This window comes from Cryptosporidium sp. chipmunk genotype I (genome assembly GCF_004936735.1).
Source record: "Cryptosporidium sp. chipmunk genotype I strain 37763 chromosome Unknown contig_31, whole genome shotgun sequence".
Lineage (NCBI taxonomy): Eukaryota > Apicomplexa > Conoidasida > Eucoccidiorida > Cryptosporidiidae > Cryptosporidium > Cryptosporidium sp. chipmunk genotype I.
In genome coordinates, this window is record NW_027125591.1 from 351,004 (window position 1) to 371,119 (window position 20,116).

General features: G+C 30.9%; 10 protein-coding genes across 10 annotated transcripts; 6 read left to right on the plus strand and 4 right to left on the minus strand.

Annotated features, from left to right (window-relative positions):
* Positions 1-676: 676 nt before the first annotated feature.
* ELE39_002716 (uncharacterized protein) lies at positions 677-4,801 on the plus strand (the record flags this gene model as incomplete). Its single annotated transcript, XM_067345820.1, has 1 exon — positions 677-4,801. The coding sequence occupies one exon, from the start codon at positions 677-679 to the stop codon at positions 4,799-4,801; it is 4,125 nt and encodes a 1,374-aa protein (XP_067201678.1).
* Positions 4,802-5,143: 342 nt separating this feature from the next.
* Positions 5,144-5,647, plus strand: ELE39_002718 (conserved eukaryotic; the record flags this gene model as incomplete). Its single annotated transcript, XM_067345822.1, has 1 exon — positions 5,144-5,647. One exon carries the CDS (start codon positions 5,144-5,146, stop codon positions 5,645-5,647), a length of 504 nt encoding a protein of 167 aa, XP_067201680.1.
* Positions 5,648-6,248: 601 nt separating this feature from the next.
* ELE39_002719 (uncharacterized protein) lies at positions 6,249-8,381 on the plus strand (the record flags this gene model as incomplete). The annotated part of the gene is made up of 1 exon (XM_067345823.1): positions 6,249-8,381. The coding sequence occupies one exon, from the start codon at positions 6,249-6,251 to the stop codon at positions 8,379-8,381; it is 2,133 nt and encodes a 710-aa protein (XP_067201681.1).
* Positions 8,382-8,889: 508 nt separating this feature from the next.
* Positions 8,890-9,507, plus strand: ELE39_002720 (SMART domain containing protein; the record flags this gene model as incomplete). The annotated part of the gene is made up of 1 exon (XM_067345824.1): positions 8,890-9,507. One exon carries the CDS (start codon positions 8,890-8,892, stop codon positions 9,505-9,507), a length of 618 nt encoding a protein of 205 aa, XP_067201682.1.
* Positions 9,508-9,715: 208 nt separating this feature from the next.
* ELE39_002721 (proteasome subunit alpha type 5-2) lies at positions 9,716-10,543 on the minus strand (the record flags this gene model as incomplete). The annotated part of the gene is made up of 2 exons (XM_067345825.1): positions 9,716-10,387; positions 10,448-10,543. 2 exons carry the CDS (start codon positions 10,541-10,543, stop codon positions 9,716-9,718), a joined length of 768 nt encoding a protein of 255 aa, XP_067201683.1.
* An 826-nt stretch (positions 10,544-11,369) lies between these two features.
* ELE39_002722 (3 CCCH RNA binding domain involved in RNA metabolism) lies at positions 11,370-12,419 on the plus strand (the record flags this gene model as incomplete). Its single annotated transcript, XM_067345826.1, has 1 exon — positions 11,370-12,419. One exon carries the CDS (start codon positions 11,370-11,372, stop codon positions 12,417-12,419), a length of 1,050 nt encoding a protein of 349 aa, XP_067201684.1.
* A 53-nt stretch (positions 12,420-12,472) lies between these two features.
* ELE39_002723 (Vir superfamily) lies at positions 12,473-14,470 on the minus strand (the record flags this gene model as incomplete). The annotated part of the gene is made up of 1 exon (XM_067345827.1): positions 12,473-14,470. The coding sequence occupies one exon, from the start codon at positions 14,468-14,470 to the stop codon at positions 12,473-12,475; it is 1,998 nt and encodes a 665-aa protein (XP_067201685.1).
* A 236-nt stretch (positions 14,471-14,706) lies between these two features.
* Positions 14,707-16,713, minus strand: ELE39_002724 (GPI1 PIG-Q like N-acetylglucosaminyl-phosphatidylinositol transferase involved in GIP anchor biosynthesis; the record flags this gene model as incomplete). Its single annotated transcript, XM_067345828.1, has 1 exon — positions 14,707-16,713. The coding sequence occupies one exon, from the start codon at positions 16,711-16,713 to the stop codon at positions 14,707-14,709; it is 2,007 nt and encodes a 668-aa protein (XP_067201686.1).
* Positions 16,714-16,917: 204 nt separating this feature from the next.
* On the plus strand, positions 16,918-19,120 carry ELE39_002725 (Las1-like family; the record flags this gene model as incomplete). Its single annotated transcript, XM_067345829.1, has 2 exons — positions 16,918-19,062; positions 19,106-19,120. 2 exons carry the CDS (start codon positions 16,918-16,920, stop codon positions 19,118-19,120), a joined length of 2,160 nt encoding a protein of 719 aa, XP_067201687.1.
* Positions 19,121-19,143: 23 nt separating this feature from the next.
* Positions 19,144-20,055, minus strand: ELE39_002726 (LETM1 MRS7 family with a transmembrane region at the N-terminus; the record flags this gene model as incomplete). The annotated part of the gene is made up of 1 exon (XM_067345830.1): positions 19,144-20,055. One exon carries the CDS (start codon positions 20,053-20,055, stop codon positions 19,144-19,146), a length of 912 nt encoding a protein of 303 aa, XP_067201688.1.
* Between the last annotated feature and the right edge of the window lie 61 nt (positions 20,056-20,116).

Consider the following 20,116-nt stretch of genomic DNA (forward strand, 5'->3'; position numbering starts at 1 on the left):
AATGTGTGATGGAGTTTTTAGATCAAAATAATTAATTATTCAAATTATTATCGGAATGAGAATTAAAAGAGGCTAAAATAAATTTCCTGAAAGTTCAAACAAGCTATATACATTGTATTTTTGTTACTATCATAATTGATTGTTATCGCTATACTATTCTTTATTAAGAGCAATAATTGTTTTTGGAGAAATATTCAACATTTTTATTTAATAATCGTATTAGAAGACTCCAATAGATTATATTATTGAAATAATTTGAGGATTGAATTTTTCACATTTTAATAACTTGTTTGCTATTATTATTTTTTCATGCTTTAGACAAAACTGTTTATGCAATAAAAACTTTAAGCTTACCCGGGATTGGCTTCATGGGTGTTGTTGGCGCCTAAATTACTTGCAAGCATTACCTATGAGTGTTAAATAATTATTAAAAATCAAAGCTCAAAACAATCAATTAGCTCCGTAGTTAATCAAGTTCAGGGATTTTATTGGTGTGAAGTGGTGAATTTCTAAATCTTGATAAATATCGGCTGCTCAGAGGTTATTACCTGCATTTCCTAGGTTGCGTGCAAGCAAATCGATTAATTAAATAAGTGGATTAGTTGAATGTGAAAGGCAAAGAAAGGATAAACAATTAATTTTGTAAAAGTTGACTCAATTTGTATAACTTCACAAGATGGTTAAGAGCCGTATGACTTCCATCGATATCTGTGCGATGGTGCATGGTATTTCGAAAGATATAAAGGGTCAGAAACTGATAAACATTTATGATATCAATAGCCGAACATACTTATTTAAATTTGGAGGAGAAGAAAAAAAATTTTTGTTGGTAGAATCTGGAATTAGATTCCACACTACACAATGGAAACGTGAAAATGAACACAAAACTTCTGTTTCAAGTATTTCATTTTTCAATAGTAAGCTTCGACGCTATATTCGTAATAAAAAATTGGATAATATTTCTCAAATGGGTATGGATAGAATAGTTAAACTCACATTCGGGTTTGGAGATAATACTTTTTATCTTATTTTTGAGTTTTTTGTTGCAGGTAATATAATTTTGACGGACTGTAATTATAAAATCTTAGTCATACTTAGAGACACAAATGATTTATCTATTGGGAAATATTATGATTGGAAGGATTGTGAGGCTGTTTTGTCTCCTTCTCGTTCCTTTTCATCTTCAATAAAGCCTTCATTTTCTAAGGCTTTTGATGATCCTTTACAATGTCTGAGTAATTTGAAAAATTACAATAATATGAAGGAAGAACTTAAAAAAATATCTAATGAGCTAAGCCAACTTGATTCAAAAAAAGAGGAATCAGAACTTTTGTATTTAAAAAAACGAAGGCAGGTTGAAAAATGTAATTCTGGGGTTACTATTTTAGATGTCTTTAGTCGAGTTTTGAAGTCGTTTCATCTTTCAATACTTGAGAAGCTATTAGAGTCGGAAGGTATCTCTGGACACGAGTTGTTTACTTCTTCTATGATTGACGAGATTTCAGGGAAGTTTATTAATTGTATTAATAAGGCTTCAGATGCATTGTCACACATCCTAAACCATAATTACAGAGGCATCCTTATCATTGAAATTCCTTCTGAAAAAGAAATACTACAGAGCGATACGATTTTGAACAATCAGAAATCATGTACTGGAAATTACGAGCGTGAATCTAGAGAGAAAGTTTACATTTCCTATAGTCCTTATATTGAGGAGCATAGTTGGATATCCGAAGCACAAACTATTCCAAAAGAGGGAATAGTAATTGGTAGAGTTTTGGATAGTTTCTGCAAATGTGTTGATGAATTTTACAGCTCCATTGACATTGTAAGAGAGTCTAAGGTTTCTACGCAAGAGCACAAAACTATATATAGCAAAGTTGATAAAGTGAAAATTGATCAAGAAAGGCGCCTTGAAGGCTTGTCTTCCGAAAGGGAAGCATGTATAGTTCGTGCAAGGTTCATGGAGTCTCATCAAGAAATTCTGGAAAAGGTTCTACAACTAATTAGGCACTTAGTTGCAACCGGTGCTCAGTGGCAAGATATTTGGAATGAGATTCAACAACAAAAGAAGGACAATCATCCGCTTGCAAAATATATTAAGTCTCTAAACCTTAAAGACGATAAAGTTAAGATTGTCTTTTCTTTAGAGGATTTGGGTTCGGAAAATATATCAGCAGTTGACCAAATAGGAAAAGGTCTCGAATTTGACTTAATAATCTCGAGATCTATCCAGTCTAATATTAGATTTCAATATATGGAAAGCAAGGCTCTTTCGGAAAAACTTGAGAAAACGCAGAACGCATATAAAATTGCACTTAAAAAAGTCATTAATATTGCAAATAAAGATGCAGAGAAAGCATCAAAAGGATTATTATCAAATTTACCGAAAATTAAAAAGTTAAGGGCACAATATTGGTTTGAAAAATTTTATTGGTTTATATCATCTGATGGATATTTAATTATTGGTGGGCACGATGCTAGTCAAAATGAACTCCTTTTCAGAAGATATTTAGAAAAAAATGACAGATACATTCATGCGGATATTCATGGTGCAACTACATGTATTGTAAAAAATCCAAATAACGTGTCAGAAATACCATTGAACACGTTATGTGAGGCAGGGCAAATGAGTATATGTTATAGTAAGGCCTGGGCGAATAAAACTGTGATTTCTGCATGGTGGGTTTACCCAGATCAGGTAAGTAAAAATGCTCCAAGTGGGGAATATTTAACTACTGGAAGCTTCGTTATTCGTGGTAAGAAAAATTTCTTACCTCCTCTAAAACTTGAAATGGGGTGTGCGTTATACTTTATTAAAAGTAAACAAAATCTGAATAAAGTTGATGGTATTGATTGTGACAAAATGATACTTTTGAGTGTTCAATCGGGTAATAACCCTGAAGAATCTAAAGTCGAGGATAATGATCGGGATGATTTAGTACAAATATCCAAATCAAAAGTTGAGAGTGATTCAGGAGATGATGCAGATGAAGAGTCAGATTGTGAATCCAATTTATTAGAAAAGATTGCTGAAGAGAAACATCAAAACTCCGCGCATGTAAGGTTTTCGGTAGGAGATGTAAGCGACATTATCCCTCCAATTAAAATAGAACACCGTGTACAATTTGATGAATTACCACCTGAATTGTTACTTTCAAGACCATTTAATCCTTTATCAATTGACGAAGCAAGTAACCAGACCTCCTCAGTAAATAGTGTTGAAAGCCTGAGTAAATTAGCAAGCAAAGTTTCTATTGATGCTAGTTCCTCAGATACCGAAAGTGAAGAAGCTGATACACATTTTTTAAAATCCAATAGCTCATACACAGATGAAAACAAACATTTAAAGGCTGAATTTAAAACACAAAATTTGTTATGCACACCTAGAAATTCAAGTAGAAGATCTTCTGTTGATGAAGGACCACCTCCTATAGGATTTTCAGTTTCGACTTTGCCGACACCTGCAGAATTACTTTCTCATAAAGTGGAATTTCCTGTGGCATTTTCTTCCTCTTCTTCTGAGGAAGTCTTAGATAATGTGGGTTTTACTAATAAAGCAAACAGGGATAATTCTGAGGCTGACAGCAATAAAAATGCAAGTAGCGAATCTAAAATTGATTGGATGAGAAGCCTTGACTCATCTCCTCGGCAAAGCTTCGATAAAGGAAATTCAACAGAAACCACAGATTCTCATGAAAAGTTTAATAATAAGCTACGTGAAAACTATAGAAGAAGATCAATTGATGGAGGTCCAACCCCAAGGGGATTCATTCCAGATCATGTGCCTAGCGCGCGTGAGCTTCTTCAAAAGATTAGATTTGATCCAGTTGATTTAGAACTTGAACACCTTTCTCACATGCGCGAAAGGGGAAGATTTATTTCTGATGCAGTACCTTATTTACCCGAGGAATTACAAAGGCTAATAATGGTATCAAATCAAAATTCAAATAAGAAGCATAGGTTTACTATAGACACCAATTCAGGTTTATTTTCAAGAGCTGAGTATAAAAATTTGCCTAATTTAGAGTTAAACAAATCAATTTCCAATAATCGAGACTTTGAAGAATCCGAAAAAATTCAGCAGAATTCATTAGAAAAACTGCCCAATCCTTCTTTAGAGAACTCCTCGACAAAAAATGAAGACTTTACAAATAAAAAACAGAAAAACAACACTCTTCCTCGTGGGAAAAAGTCAAAGCTTAAGAAAATTGCAGCTAAGTATGGGGAACAAGATGATGAAGAACGAAAAATAAAAATGATGTTGTTTGGAAGTAAAGAGATGAAAATAATTAACGATAGTTCAGGCAATAAGATTAAAAACTCTAATGAATCTTCAAATAATCAGAATAAGCAAGTTCATATTTCACAACAAGAGAAAAGGAGAAAAGAACAGGAAAAAATGGAAAAAGTTTATAAAAATAGAATAGTAGATAATACTATAGAGAATCGTGAGTTTCAATACTTTAAAGATAGTCTTTTACCAACAAATAAAGATGAGGACTCGGAAATAATTGCAGTAATTCCAACGTTTGCTCCGTTTGCATGTATAAAAAACTTCAAGTATTGTGCTAAACTTACTCCTGGGGGAATTATAAAAAGATCAAAAGCAGCTCATGACATTATTAATCACTTTTCAAATATTAGCTATAAAGAAAAGGATCAAAATCCGAATTCGTATGAATACATAAAGACTTTAAAAATAGACGACTTAATAAGAAACTTAATGAATCCTGTTAAGGTTCAATTTTCAAATGAAAAGAACGAGTTACAGGTAGATGGTAGGAATGATAGAAATTAGTCTTAATAAATTAGTATTTGTATTGAATCCCTTGGAATTTTTTGAATTCTCGCAAGTCTGTTTCGTTATTTAAATAAATATTCGTTTCTACTGACTTGGCGCATAATAGGCATATTTATTAAATTGTCATTAATACCTGCAATCATGGCAAGAAATTCAGAAAAGGCAAATTTTATGCTCAATAGATGGCTTTCAGTAAAAAACAAAATCTCAAAGCCTTCTTTTGAGGGAAGAGGAAGATATTCTAATGTACAATTTACCAATACAATTAGAGAATGCGAAACAATGTAAGTTAATAATTAATATTTTAAAAACTTAAATTTTTTTAGTAGGTTTGAGATTATGGAAGAAATATCGAACCTTGCCAAGAAACTTAGAGATTTTGCAATAAGTGATGAAAACGAAGTTAGAAATTTAAACTCTGATATTAACTCATTGCTAAAGGAGAAGTATAAATGGGAATGCAGGATTGTAGAGTTAGGTGGGCCAAATTATAGAAGTAGGCACGGCCAGTATATAGAATCATTAGGAGGTATTTCTCTGCCTAATTCATCTCTAAAAATTTTTGGAGTCGCTATTTCATTACCAGAGTACAACGAATTACTCAAATATGATGGCGAACCAGAGATTAGTTCAAAAACAGGTTCTAAGCTTCCAGACGTTAATGTATGCGACAACTATTACGGTGAGATCAATAAGGAGGAAGAAGATCGAATCAAAGCACTTGAAGAAGAAAAAGAAGTTGAATTCAAGAAAAAAAAGCAATATATTGAAAAAGAAGCCTCAGTAGAATATCTTTTGAAACTCATTGGTGATAGAAAGAAGGAGATTGATAAATTTAATTAAACTTTATGTTTTTTAACGGTGAGCTCAACAAAACTTCAAAATATATTTTATATTTAGGGTTCACTTTTTATTCGTTGTTAACGGTTCTAGTATCGAAAATGCGTACTGTGGGCAATAAAATCAACTTTAAATGCATGAAAGAATGATTAGTGTTAAAATATTTAAATTAATTATTCCGCGATGATACTGTAATTACGATAGGTCTTATTTATAATTCATATTCCACATAATTTACAAAATGCAAAAAATAACAAATAACTTAATGAATCTAATAGAAGCGCCAAGATCTAGTGTGGGGAGTTAGCGGTGTTTGTATTGAATGACATTTGACATAACCGCAAAGGTAATATTGGATAGTATTTGCATGAACAAAAGTGCCGATAAATACTTCCGGATTAATTAGAATATTGATTTTGTAATTTGAATTATTCTTAACATTCAACTCGTGCTGTAAATTTATTGAATTCCCAACACAAACCAAGATAGTAACTTTTATTTTAATGGCAGATTATAAAAATAAAATATTACCAAATTGTTAACATAGAATAGCTTTACTACTTTAACTGGAATTATTACCTCGAATTACGGAGAAGAAATTGCGATGAATACTCAATCACAAATAAAGGAAACTAATTGTACCGATAAAAATAGCCTAACATATTTCGTAAGCCCAAGAAGTACTTTGAATAATATGTATTTGGACATTGAAAGTAAACACTTTTCTGGCCATGAGATTATATTGAGCACTAATTCAATTCGTATGAGGCAGTGCCATAATTTGGATAGAGGCTGTGGAAATGAGTTTTGGCTCACACTGCCATTATTTTTTCCAAGTGCAACTTTGCATACTGTAACGCATCAACGCGAAAACCAATTTTGTGAATCAAATGGTGGTAGCTTATGCTTTTCCCCTGAAGAAACTAACACTTCAAGGTTATTTTCAACTATTCAGGGACTCTCAGATATTGGTGCAGGTTTTTTTCAAATTGTGATTGCAAAACTTAAAGGCGTTTCTGAGAATGTTGAACTGATAAAAAACGAGTTTGAAAGAATTTTTAAAGATGAGGATTCAACATTGAATGGATTTATTTCTTTCAAACCTATTGGATGGAGGAAAAGAAGTTTTTCTAAAGTGAACTCTACAATTCCAGTCGTGACTAATGAAATAATAATTGACGCAAAAGCCGAGCAAAATTTATATTACAATGCGATTTTGATACCTGAAAATTATACAGAAAGCTGTAAAGAAAATATGATCAAGTTGGGAAAACTTTCAAATAATTTCTTGGAGAAGATCAAATTTTTATATCCATCATTGGAGATTGTCAAAGTTTCAGATTTGGAAAAAGATAATTTTTTCGAAGTAACCATGCGAATAAAACCTATGCCTTCATATGTCTCCTCTGAAGGAGAAGATTTTGATTCTAAGGATAAACAATTTTCTTTGTTTCAAAATTTATCAGAAGTAAATAATTTGGCATCAATATACTTAGGTGATATCCGCCTTATTAATCCTTATAAAACTGAAATGGATTTACGGATTCCTTGTGGACTTTTCAAAACTTTTGCATTAATTTCAAACCATTCTATTTTCGTGCAATCTGGCTGTTGCATGGCAACATATATTCCATTTGCTCAGAATCGTAAAAAAAAGCTTAGCCAAATAAGCTATGAAAATGGTATTGAAATAGCTAACATTAGTTCAAAGTCAATCAACTCATCACAAATTCTTGATAGGATTCAATACAAAATGTCAACACCAAAATTATTAGCTTTTGGGAACCATAATAAAGAAGCAAACATTAAAACTCCACCTCCAAGTAACTTTTTAACAAATAATTCCAACTGCGTTTCAAATATATCTACTTGTGATTTGAGCCACAATGCTGTATTCAACAGTAATTGGGGTGGAAAAAGCTATTCCTGTACTCCAACAACAAAGTCATCTCTTAACAAGATTTCATATACCCCGTTTTCCTCGGCTGAAATGGATTCTTCACCATGGCTAGGTGCAGACTTCAATATGGAGTCTACTTCCATCTTTTCTTTTGAGCAAGACAACCAACAATTTATTCCTCCCAGAATTTCATCTCTTAATTACATGACTAACTTGTGCAATGACGAGAGTAATAGCCACTCAAACAATAATTTGCCCGATTCCAGTTTTATTTCTGAAAGATCATTATCATATGACCCAATAAAAGACTTTGACCATAATCACTTAGAAGTTAATCGAAAACTTTTAAATAAAAATCAAATGAGCTTTGTAAATGGAGCTAAGGAGTTTGATAATATTAAGTTTCGGGACTCGGCTTTTGGAATCAAAAATGATTTCAAGAAAAATCAAACAATAGAGATTGATGAACAAATCGAGCTTTTGGAATATGAATGCCCCCAATATTTGGAAAACAAAGATTTTGATATTCTAAATATGTTAGAAAATATTTTTTCAGATAATTCAGCCGCAAACTTAGAAAACTGCCAAATTGGATTTAATTATCACTTCAATGATAATGAAAATATTAATAGTAATAGCAAATTAGTTGAATCAAAAGTTAACCAGTCACTTAGAAAAAACTATAGTGAAAAATTTGACTTATGGAGTTTTGAATTATATAAAAATTCAAACGTTTCTATTGCAAAACCAAACTCGAATCTACAACAGAAAGAGAAAGTTTCTGAATTTGTTCCAAATGAATTAAACTATTTAAATGAGCACACACTCTTTGGTTAATAATTGATGCTGGGTATTTAATAATATTTCTAAGCTCACTTAAATGTGAAAATAAAAATTTGTTCCATGAAGGATTTTATTTAAAAATTTAGGTAAATCTATTTGTAACTACTTTACTATTGTAATTAGTTACTGTATAAGTTTTCAATGGAAAACACATAAAATCAGGTAATATTAAAGTAATCAATAAAATAAACGCAGCATCAAATACTAATAGTAGTGAAACATAAGGATTTTTGCAGCGATTTAATTAATTTGAGATATTGAGGTATATGAAACTATTATACCGCTACTTTCCAATATATTTTTATCTTCAATATTTATCATAGTAATAAGTAAAAACTAATAGAAAACTTACTATCTCATAATCTCTTGTATTATTTCAAATGATCTGATCATAGGGTTCGACCATTTTCAAGTTGGAAATATACTCAAGAAATATTTTTGCAATCAACGCTTGAATTAGTAAAAAAAAAATTTTTTTTGGTAAAAATTTCTGGCAATAAATATGGAAAGTATGTATGGTGAACGCCAAGATTTTGTTAAGCAAGAGATTGCAGAGTTACAAAATAAATGTAAGAAGGCACTAAAAAATACATTAAAAGTTGCTGCAGATGCAAATGAAATTTCCTTGTACAGTGCAACAAAACTGAATGAACAAACAGAACAACTATACAAGATTGAGGATGAAACTGAAAAGATAAAAGACAATCTTGATAAGACAGAGCATGCAATAAAATCCTTAAAAAATCCCTTTTTATTTTGGTTTAAGGGTTTATTTCGACAAAATGAATCTATTCATCTTAAACCACCAGCATGTTCTAATCTTCAAAAGAATGAAGAGGTTCAAAAAAAAGACACATGCCATATAACATCAGATTTACAAAAAGAGCTTAACTTAGATTGTAAAAGTGTTGATGGCTGTAATCAATTTAACGATGATATTGACGATGGTTTGGACCAAATCGGTGACATGCTGAAAGAAATGCATGACAGAGCAATAAGTATGAATACTGTACTGAAAAACCAGGGAGGAATACTTGATAATATTGATGCAAATATCTATAGAAACAACTTGAGAATGAAAAATCAAAAAACAGAGTTGCAAAAATTTATTGGAAAATAATTCAGGTTAAACTCTTGAGAAATTAATAATAGTATTGCTCTAGATATCACTAATCCAATGATAAGCATAAAAAATCAAGTTTGAATACCAATGATTGTTGATCCTTGGTAATTTAATGTGTGATTTGCAGTTAACAATACCTATCCTGGCTTTTGTATACCATCATTCTTGTGTATAGACAAACGCTAAAACACTGAAAAAATTTTGATTATGAAAACTGGGAAGGTACAATATGCGTAGGTGGAGGAAGACGATCTAAAATTATTTGAATCTCCTTATTGTCATAAATAATAAATTTCTTTTCTTTAACCACAGCAACTTCTACATTCACTGAATTGATTTTCTCTTCCATAACTTGTCTAAGGACAATTAGCGCTAAATCCTCTGCTTCTTTCAACGACATGCTTGAATTGTAGTTTTCTAATAAAATAGTTTCTGCACCTTCTTGAGCTGTGCCTATCGCTGCTGCAGAATATTGAGTATATGTTCCTGAAGGGTCCGTCATCCACAAACTTGAGCTTCCATCGCCATCAGCTCCAGCTATCAGCATTGCTACTCCAAAAGGACGTGACATCGATTTTTTTTTACCTTTTTCTTTAATATCGGAGAAATCTAACGCTAAATCGCTAATAGATTGAACTACTGATTGAGTTGGAATATTCTCATTATATGTGAAAAAATAATTTTGAGATTCTACTCTAGCATGGTCTATCATCGTCTTTGCATCTGCAACAAGTCCACTCATACAACAACCGACATGGCTATCAATCATCATGATTTTCTCTAAGGATCTTGGCTCTAATAAAGGTGAGTTAATACGCTTCTCGCTCGCAAGGACAACTCCCTCATTTGTTTTTATTCCAACCGCAGTTGAGCCTAACTAAAATAATAAATATGTTATAAACGTTTTCTTAAAAACTTTTATTCTTTTAAAACTTACCTTAATTGCAGCAATTGCATATTCTACCTGAAACAATCGGCCTTCAGGTGAAAATGTGTTTACACCTCTATCATATTCGTTTCTTGAAGCAAACATTATCAATTTAAACTGTAAGAATTTAATTGAAATATAATCAGAACAAATCAATTAATACTAAGGTTGTAAACTAATTTTTTATCAAACGCAAATATATCTTTATATTTTAATTAACCCGACGTACTAAGCAAGCTATTCTCGCCGCCCCCCACGTTTATTTATTGCATTCCCCTCCAATATTGAAACAAAAACAACTCTTTAAAAACCGCTAATTAATCAAATTTTGACTCAAATGGATGACAAACTAAAAATAAATATCTACTCAGCAAAAAAACAGAATTTTAGGGAAGTTTCTACGAAATGTATTGAGTTTTTGAGAAGTGTAAGTTATCTTCCCCAAAAATTTGCTAATACAGCTCTAATCAATTAAATAAATAAAGGGAGAAAATAGAACGGTTATACTAACAGCGAAATCGTCAGCAATACCAAAGGCGATATCTACTTCGGAGGCTGTAAAGATGGAAGTTCCAAATGTTTTTCAATCAACCTCATTGATAAACTTGGAGGTAAGTCTCAAACTTTTTGCATAGTAAAATTAAAAGAAAATAGGATGAAAGCAAAAAAAGAAGAAGAAATATTGCGATAAATATTGAATTAATGCTAAATGAAATATCTCGATAACTACAAACTCATCAATTTTCATCAATCAAACCCGGGTTTGGGACTTTTTAACTCTTCCAATGCACTGACAACCCTGGAATAATTTTCTTGTCACTTTGTCACTAGATCAAACAATAATCGTTACGTTACTATTAATATTTTATCTTTTATTGTTTAGTAAATATAAATCTTAGTTTTTATTTTATGAATTAATATATTATAATAAATGAATAATGAAAAAGCAGCATTCGAATTAAATACGTGTATTAAATCCATAAATTGTATTGGCAATCTAAAGTCAACAAATTTCTCTGTTAAAGAGTATCCATCAGTAAAAAATATATCACACAAAGAACAATCCAACGAAATATTTGGCGAAGTTGAAAGTATATCTTACAGAAAGGAACTTTCTCACTCTAATATTTTAACCAAAGAACAGTTAAATAACTTTAGGACAGTGTTATGTAATGACCACCTTAATTCAAACTGTCTGGACCCTGAAACATGCTTCTACTCGCACTGTACTGCATGGCAACGAAGGAATCCAACAAAATATAAATACTCATCAACTATTTGTCCCGATATAGACTTTTCGAGAAAAGGTGCTAAAGGGAGGATGTCATTAAATTGCAGATGTAGAAAAGGAAGGTGTTGTGAGTTTGCACATACAAAAGAAGAAGAATTATATCATCCAGATACTTATAAAACAAAAAAATGCAACACCTTTCCAAACTGCAAGAGATACTATTGTCCATTCATTCACGATAATGAGACAAATTTATTAAATATTAATGAACAAGGCTTAAAGGAAAAAATAGGTAATAGTATAATACCCATCACTTTTGAAAACGAGAAATCTAACAATGAAAAGAGTAGGATTATGGATATTTTTAGCCCAGATTTTAAACTTGAATTTAAAAGAACTAAGGAAGTAAAAATTGGTGAATTGAAGCAGGAACTATTAATGAAACTTGTAAACTGTCAAAAACTGGTGCTTGAAGAAAAGTATTCATCAGCACAGAATGTAGCTGAAGATTTTATCTCAATGATAACATTCTTATGCAAAAGCTATTTCCTTCCCGAAATATTATCATATAGTTCAAATCCAAAATTAAATAACTCTCACCATGAGTTTGTAAATCCGGAAAAAATTGCAAATCATTTCAATAATAATCACATGAAAGATGTTTTTAATTTTTCGTTCGACTTCAAACATTTTTTAAGGGATGAAGAATTAAAAAGAAATCATTTGTCAGGAGATTACTCTACCCATTAGCTCGCTATCGTATGTATTTTCAATGTTGCTGAAAATAAATGAAAATTGGATATTTAACATTTTTTCATTTTTTTTGTAGCTAATAAATTAAATGGGCTATCTTCTAATTCACTTGAAACGGCAACATTTTTATTATTGCTTTGCTTCGACTTATTTGCTATTAAATTTCTCTTCAATTTCTGCGTTCTCTTTTCTAACAATAATTTCTTGTTGAATTCTGTGGGTTTATAAACGGGGTTTGTAGGATCGATTGCAAAATCTGCATCCGTAAATATCTTTGATATTCTAGGGTCGTTAATAGCACCAAGAAAATCATTTTGAGTTGATTCAGTTATTGCATTTACAATTAGTTCTTTCCTTTTTTTAGACTTGATCTTTTCTCCGGATCTTTCTAGTAATGATATTTTCTTCATATCAAAATGCCTATCGTCATCGCTTGAGTAGTCATTTTCGATATTATTTTGTAGAGAGTTATCTAAATAAACATTCTTCATTGGCTTAGCTGATACTCCTTTTTCTCTTTGGAGTTTTTGTTCTTTAATCCTTTCCCTCAATTGCATCTTCCTTTCTTTCCTTTTTTGTTTTCTTTTTTCTAAATATGCTTGCCACGGTGTAATTTGTTTTTGAATGTTATCACTAGTTAATCCGTCTTCCCATTTTTGTTTGCCTTTCGCAATCAAATCCATTGATAAATCTTCAAGATCTGGATTGAAATCTATCTCAACGTGGCCATAATCCTTACCTTTACTATTGAACAATTGATTTAAATCGTTGTTAGTTAAAAATCTTTCCGCATTCTCGGAGTTCAATTTATTCTGATTCGCTTCCTCATCAAAAATTTCCATCGCATCACCCAGAAGAATTTCTCGCATTCCTGAAGAAAAATTATTCGGTAATTGATTATTTAAAGATTTGTTGGTTCCTACTTTAGAAAATTCATCTTCACCACTACTAGAACCTAAATAAGCATCAAAATCATTCTTTAATAATTCTTCTGGTGTAAATTTTTTTCTCAAAAATTTAATTCTCTCAATTGGAGTGTCGTCCCAAGTCAATTTGGGCCTAGAATGCCGTAATGCAGACGTAAAGCATTCTGGCTGTTTGTACTTAACAGGAATTGATGTAGACATGCTGATTGGCTCAAATTGAAAGTCGACAATATCGTCAGGAATAAACCTAATTTCAAGGCTATCAATGCAAAATTCAGCTTCCATCCCATCTAGCTCGTCATAAAGCTTAACTGCTGTATCAATACAATCACATTCTACAACTGCAAAGTAGTATAGTGATTTTTCAACCTGGTACTTTCGTATAGCCTCGTAGTCTTTCTCAGTCATTTCGTTACTTAACTCTAAACTTTTAATTTCTTTACCACATACATTCTCTTCATTTCCAATCATTGGTCCGTTAAGAGACTCGTATTCCATACGTTCCTTGCCGTACTTAGAAGGATAAATGGAAATTTTTTTAAGCTTTGAATTTGATTGACCAGGATTAATTACCGTAGAAGAAGATAGAAAGCTTGAAAGAACTACGTATATATCGTCTGCAGTGATGTTATCCCAGTCAAGTCCCAATAACGCAACTCTGTTTGTTTCGCTCCCTATAGATAGGCCCATATTATTTAATGGATTATTTTCCCAAATAGAATCTGAAGCATTCTTCTGCTCATGAACGCTAGCATGCAATGAATCTTCATCTGAAGTTAAATCATCGCTATTTCCTTCCCAATGGAACGATCCTTCAGAATCTGAAGAGTCATAAGATAGTTTAGATTCTTGTTTATTTGTCTCGTTATGAATAGCGTCGCTTTCATCTTTGCTTTCATATAAAAAATTAAGGTATTCATCTCTTTTAATTGATTTTTCACCAAATGGGTTTTTTACCGAGATTACAGAAAAGTCATCATCAGTGAACATTCGGCCAAAACGACTGTCTATCTTTACCTTATGTTCCTTTCGAATTAAAGGTTTGAACCTAGGGTCCATGCGAGAATTAAACCTCTCGCTATCATCTGAAGCTAATTTAGCTTTAGCTTTCTCTTCCTTCATTTTTAATCTAATATTCATTTAAAATATGAAATGACTCAGATTTATCGCTATTACGGCCAGACTCGGCGGGGCATCTTGCATTTTATCAAGCAAAATTTTCTAATTCACAAAAATAATAGACTAAATAATCAAAATATTAAAGCAGTATGATAAAACAGTCCAATATTGAACCTTAGATCTACTCAGCTAGAAGTTAACGTAGATATTTATACAACAACCAATCATTTAATATAATTTTATTTGAGATTATATAACTGCGTAGGAGTAACATTATCAAAAATATAATGGTAAAAATTTTCATCTTTTAAATAGTTTTTACTTTTAATGGAGCAATCATTGTTTTCAGAACTTTTTTCATTACTACCAAATGTAGCAAAAGTTGACTTGAAGTGATGAATCTTTGACCCTTGTAAATTAAGAATATGAAGAATATTACCCGACAATATTGATTTTATTATTTGAATAATATTAAGGTGAACTCTAAATAAGTGGCTTAGCGAATCAGAGAATGGTCTGCAAATTGACTTTATGTTAAGATTTTTGTGCGAAAAAACTATAATCAGCTGATTGTTTGTATTATGCAGAAACTTTTCTATAAATATACCAGAGCTGAACGTATTAGGAGCGATAGCCTGCATCGAAATTAGGTAAAACGGGAATGTATTTATAGTTGAAATTGTAAAAAATAGTAGAACTAGAGCAATATATACACAACTCCAAATGAAAAGGAAATTAATGTAAAATGCAGTTATAGTGGGAAGAATGAGAACGAAAATTGTAAATAATATCGTACCAATTAAAAGCTGTTCAGAATAATGTGAATTATGATCTATATTTGAAAAAATGTTGCTCTTCAAGCCTCTAAAAATGTAAAAAAATGTTTTAATTGCTTTTAGATTTAAGTTATATAATTTTGCCATAATTGTATAAATAAAAAATAAAAGAAAGGAATAAATATTCAGAATATCCCATATAAGTGCTACCGATACTGACATTCCACAAGTAACAGAAACAAACTTAATCAAGAATATCATGTTATGGTTTAAATCAGAAAAATGTTGGCTCGTAAGGTCGCACCAAAATTTTAATGCCGCTAATGTTAGATTGCCCATAACTGTGGTGAGATTTTGATTTAGTTTGAATCCAGCAGGAAATGACATTAGCCACTTAACTTGAGTGTGAATTGCATCGTGATAAATGTAGAAAAATGATTTTTCCATTAGAATGACAAGTTCTCTTGAAAATGTGTCAACGCCAAATGCAAACAATACTCCCAATAGATAATCAACAGTTACGGTAGTAATAGAAGATAAAAATAAAAGCCTTAGGGAATTATGTAGTTTTTTATTTAGTTTAACTCTTGAATGTTTCAATATATGATTCAATATTATCCAATTTCTTTGATTCTTAATTCTATATGCTGCTTGAGAAATAGTTGCACAAATGTTTTTTTGTATCAAAGTTTGAATGAACGGAAAATTTGAAACACAGGACCAAATAAATGATGAAGAAAACGACAAAAGCGTTAGAGAATAAAATAGCAGATACCTGAATATTTGTAAGAAAAATGGATCAAAACCATTTGATTGGTTAGCATTAAACGCTGAAAAAGTATCTAAATACTTAAAGTCATAATTATCCATTATGGTTTTATAGTGCTCAAATAACGAATCGTAATCCACCTGTTCATCTACTTGGTCAACAGAAGCAATATAATCGTCAATTTTCAGATTATTTTCAATTGAATAAATAGCATTATCAAGAAATTGATTAGCACTATTGAGCATTTTTGATAAATTAATAATTTGAGTCCTTTGGCCAGAAAATATAATAATATTAACTTTATCAGTTGTAACTAAATTAAAATTACAATCATTAATGCTTGAAATTTTTAAATAAACTTCATTGCATTCTGTCCCAATGTCTGAAACTGCAGTAAATACAAAATCACTCAAAGGCTTTGAGATATCTTGAAAATTGAAAGAATCAAAATCTGATTTTAAACCCATATTCCTACTAGAGAACTTAAATATCCCAATAACCTTAGTACTATTACAGAAGTCTAATGAATGAAGACTTTTGACCGAACAAAGTGAGTCGGCCGCAAATATTCCAACTGATCTGTTCAATATGTTGTACTTTCCTAATATAATGTAGGAGTTTTCTGACTTCTCCAATGCATCATCTATTAGACTCTTAGGAAATAGGAGAGATATTTGTCTTGGGTGATCTTTAGCTATCATTGGGTTTACATATTAATAAAAAAAACTGATACGATATTGCTTTACTAAATTATTCTTGCTAATCACACGATTTGTCTATTTTAATGGACAGCAAATTAGGCGGTAATATAAAGTATTTGAACATTTTAAGGTAGTCGGAAATGACAGCAATTTTGAGATATAAGTCCCTTAATACAGCAGCTCGTATTACTGTAAGTTAAATATATGGCATTTGTTATTAATTCGGATCAAAGATCTGTACCTTGGTATAGTAAGAATGAGTTTTTTGAAGTGTTTTCCTGGCTAATTGATTCAGAATTCAATTCGAAACACCTGGCACTTAACAGACTAAAAGTATGGAAGGAAAGAAGTCACGGAACTACAAAGCAATGCCCAATTGCAATAATTGGTACTTCATATATTTTACATACAATGCTTCAAGATAAAATATGGGATTGGAGTTTTATTAGTGAAGGAATCAAGTCGAGGTGCCTAGATAAAAACTTCAAAATTTTTATAGAAAAAATTTTAAATGAAGAAATGAAGATTTACCCAAACAATATAATTGATGATAAAGCTCTAGAAACTTATTATTCCGGTATATTTTTCTCTATTCAGAATCAATATTGCATGACAATCACACGGATAATCAATTTATTTGTAGATCAATGCCAATTGCAATTCTATGCTAGATCAATAAGTGCCATATCAGCTGAACTAGGAATCCCTCAAATTTTGGTTGAAATAAGGCATCAGGCAACGCACGGCTCCGAGCTACCCTCTTTGGAGATTTGTAGAGTAGGCGGAATTTTAATATTTTTTTACTTAATATCTAACTATTGGAAGAATCAATATGATTATTTAGCACATTCAACAATAGCGTTTAATGAAAACTTTTGTGAGCGTTCTAATCAATTACTTCTGTTATTATCATCTATGCACTTTGATTGGGACACTCACTATTATCAAGTTGACGAACATTTACAAAGAGAAAACAAAACTTTATTAGATTCATTTAATAAGTATAATGAGACTTATCATAGTTCTCTATCAAAAGTCGTGCTTGAACATATTTCTATTAATATTCCTATAAGAAACAAAACTTTGAAATTTTTTGAGAAAAGATCGAGAATTAAAATTAAAAATGAAAGGAAGGATGCAAATAAAATGGTAAAAATCTTAACTAATTTCGAGCAATTTAATAATAATAGTAAGATTAAACTAGGGAAATTAAAAAGATGGGTGAAAAAATGCTACTTGCTATTACCTTCATTTTATAATTTAATTGAAAAAATTATGATAATAATTAATAATAATGAACCGGATGAAATTATTTTGAAAGAGTTTATATTCAATGAATTAATAAATAATATTTGTCCACTATGTTGCCCAATTTCCGAAATCGCAGTATTATTTTTATTAAGTTTAGTAAGTAATAATATAAAGATAGAAGTTCTTTCGATGATAATAACAACATTGCTTGAGAACGAGACTTTATCGGGAAATAATCATACAAAACAAGATGAAGGTAAAATATTCAACAAATGCAAACAAAATAGAAAAATTAGACTTTTCTATTGGCTCAGAACGCTACTTCCAGAAATAGGAACAAATCAAAATGACAAATCACATATAAATATGAGTTATAATTATATAAACAATAAACGAGTAGTGGAAGTCATTCTTTTGCTTACCTTTTATAAAAGAATAGAGAAATATAGTCATAAAAAGAGGCTAATGAATTATGAAAAGGTTATTGAGTTACTAAACTTGACAAAATATTCAATGTTAATCCTCTTTTCAAAGTTAGTTAGTTCAATCCCTGACTTAATAATTAAAAACCGGGCTAAATTGAATCACTTTTCGCTAAGCATTATTCATTTACTTGGTGATTTGAAAATATTTGATTCCACATCTAAACTTCTTTACGCTTTAATTGATAAAAATAAAAAATTGACTTTAGATAATCTAGAATTACTTAAAAAGTTTTCAAGATTTGGATATGAAGATGATTGTTCGGAACATGAGCAGCATTTTAGAAAATCAAATAAAAATAGTGGAGTAATTGTCGAAGATTTTGGAATAACTCCGTTATTGAAGATTGGCACAGGCTGGGATAGCGATAATTTAAAAACAATTGACCACTTTCATACATTTCAAAATTTTAGTTTTGCAGAAGAGTTTAATAAAGCAAGTTCTGACGAAGTCACTAGTCATGTTGATTTATTCGATAGTATTATATATGATTGTGACAATATCCAACCTCCGAAAACAAAAACACTCAGTATGGAATATAACTATTCTGTTGAGGAGCAAAATAACCCAATGAATATGTGTTTGTTGAATGCAGAAGCGTTTATGAGAAAGAATGTTGGAATAAAAGAAATTATGAATGAAAAGGCAATAAATATAGACTGGGCCAAAGTAAACAATTTCTCTGAGTTATCAGATTTATAATTTATCGATATTATTACAAATTAATTTTGTAATTTGAATCCACAAAATTACAGATAAAGGTAGTCGTTTCATCGAGGATAATCTAATCCAACTCATTAGTAGTTTATTGCACTCTTCAATGCCATGCTCTATTTTATTATGATCTATAAGCCTTGAAGCTAGTACTTTCTGTAGCTGCTCTTTATTAACTTGATCTGTTCCATCCCAAAGAATATCTTTATCTTCATTTTTGAGTTTTAACATTCTGTGCCTTATCCTCAGCATTAAGAGGAATTTGTTTCTTGTCAAGGGTATACCCATAATTCTTGAAATTGACTGAAGAGTTTCGATATTCAAGTTTTCTAGCTCAAATTTTTCTTTGACAGGCCCTGAAATTACTTTACGTAGCTCCTCTTGATCCAATTCCTTACTTTTCAATAATTCTCTTTGAATTGTCTCCAGACTATTTACCCCTGAAATAATATTGGAATCATCCGACTTTTTTAAATCTGAAATAATATTATTGATAAGTGAGTGAAACTTCAAAAGTTCAAATTTATTTTTACAGAGCATATTCTCCTCTCTTTCTTTTATACTCTTAAGTGCGAAAGTTGAAGGTAACATATTTGGGAACAACTTTATTGCAAAGGGAAGACCAAACTCTGCAAAAGGAACAACTATGAAAAAAGAAAATGGAAGAATTTTAACGGCATCCTTAATTGTTGTTTTTACTAACTGTTTTTCATTAAAAGTTAGCTCATTACCCAATATTCTTTTTTGTATTAATGAATTTGAACATTTTATATTAAAAAAAAAAAGCTTAAATCCGCGAATGCTCCAATTAAAACCTTCTTTTAATGAATGATTAAAACTTTTCAAATAAGACTTTCCTTTTATTCTTTCTACTACAGTTTTAAATCTAATCATTTAGTAACAAATTGGCTTCTTTCTGCATAGTTTCGAGGCGGGGGACAGATTGAGAGAAGAA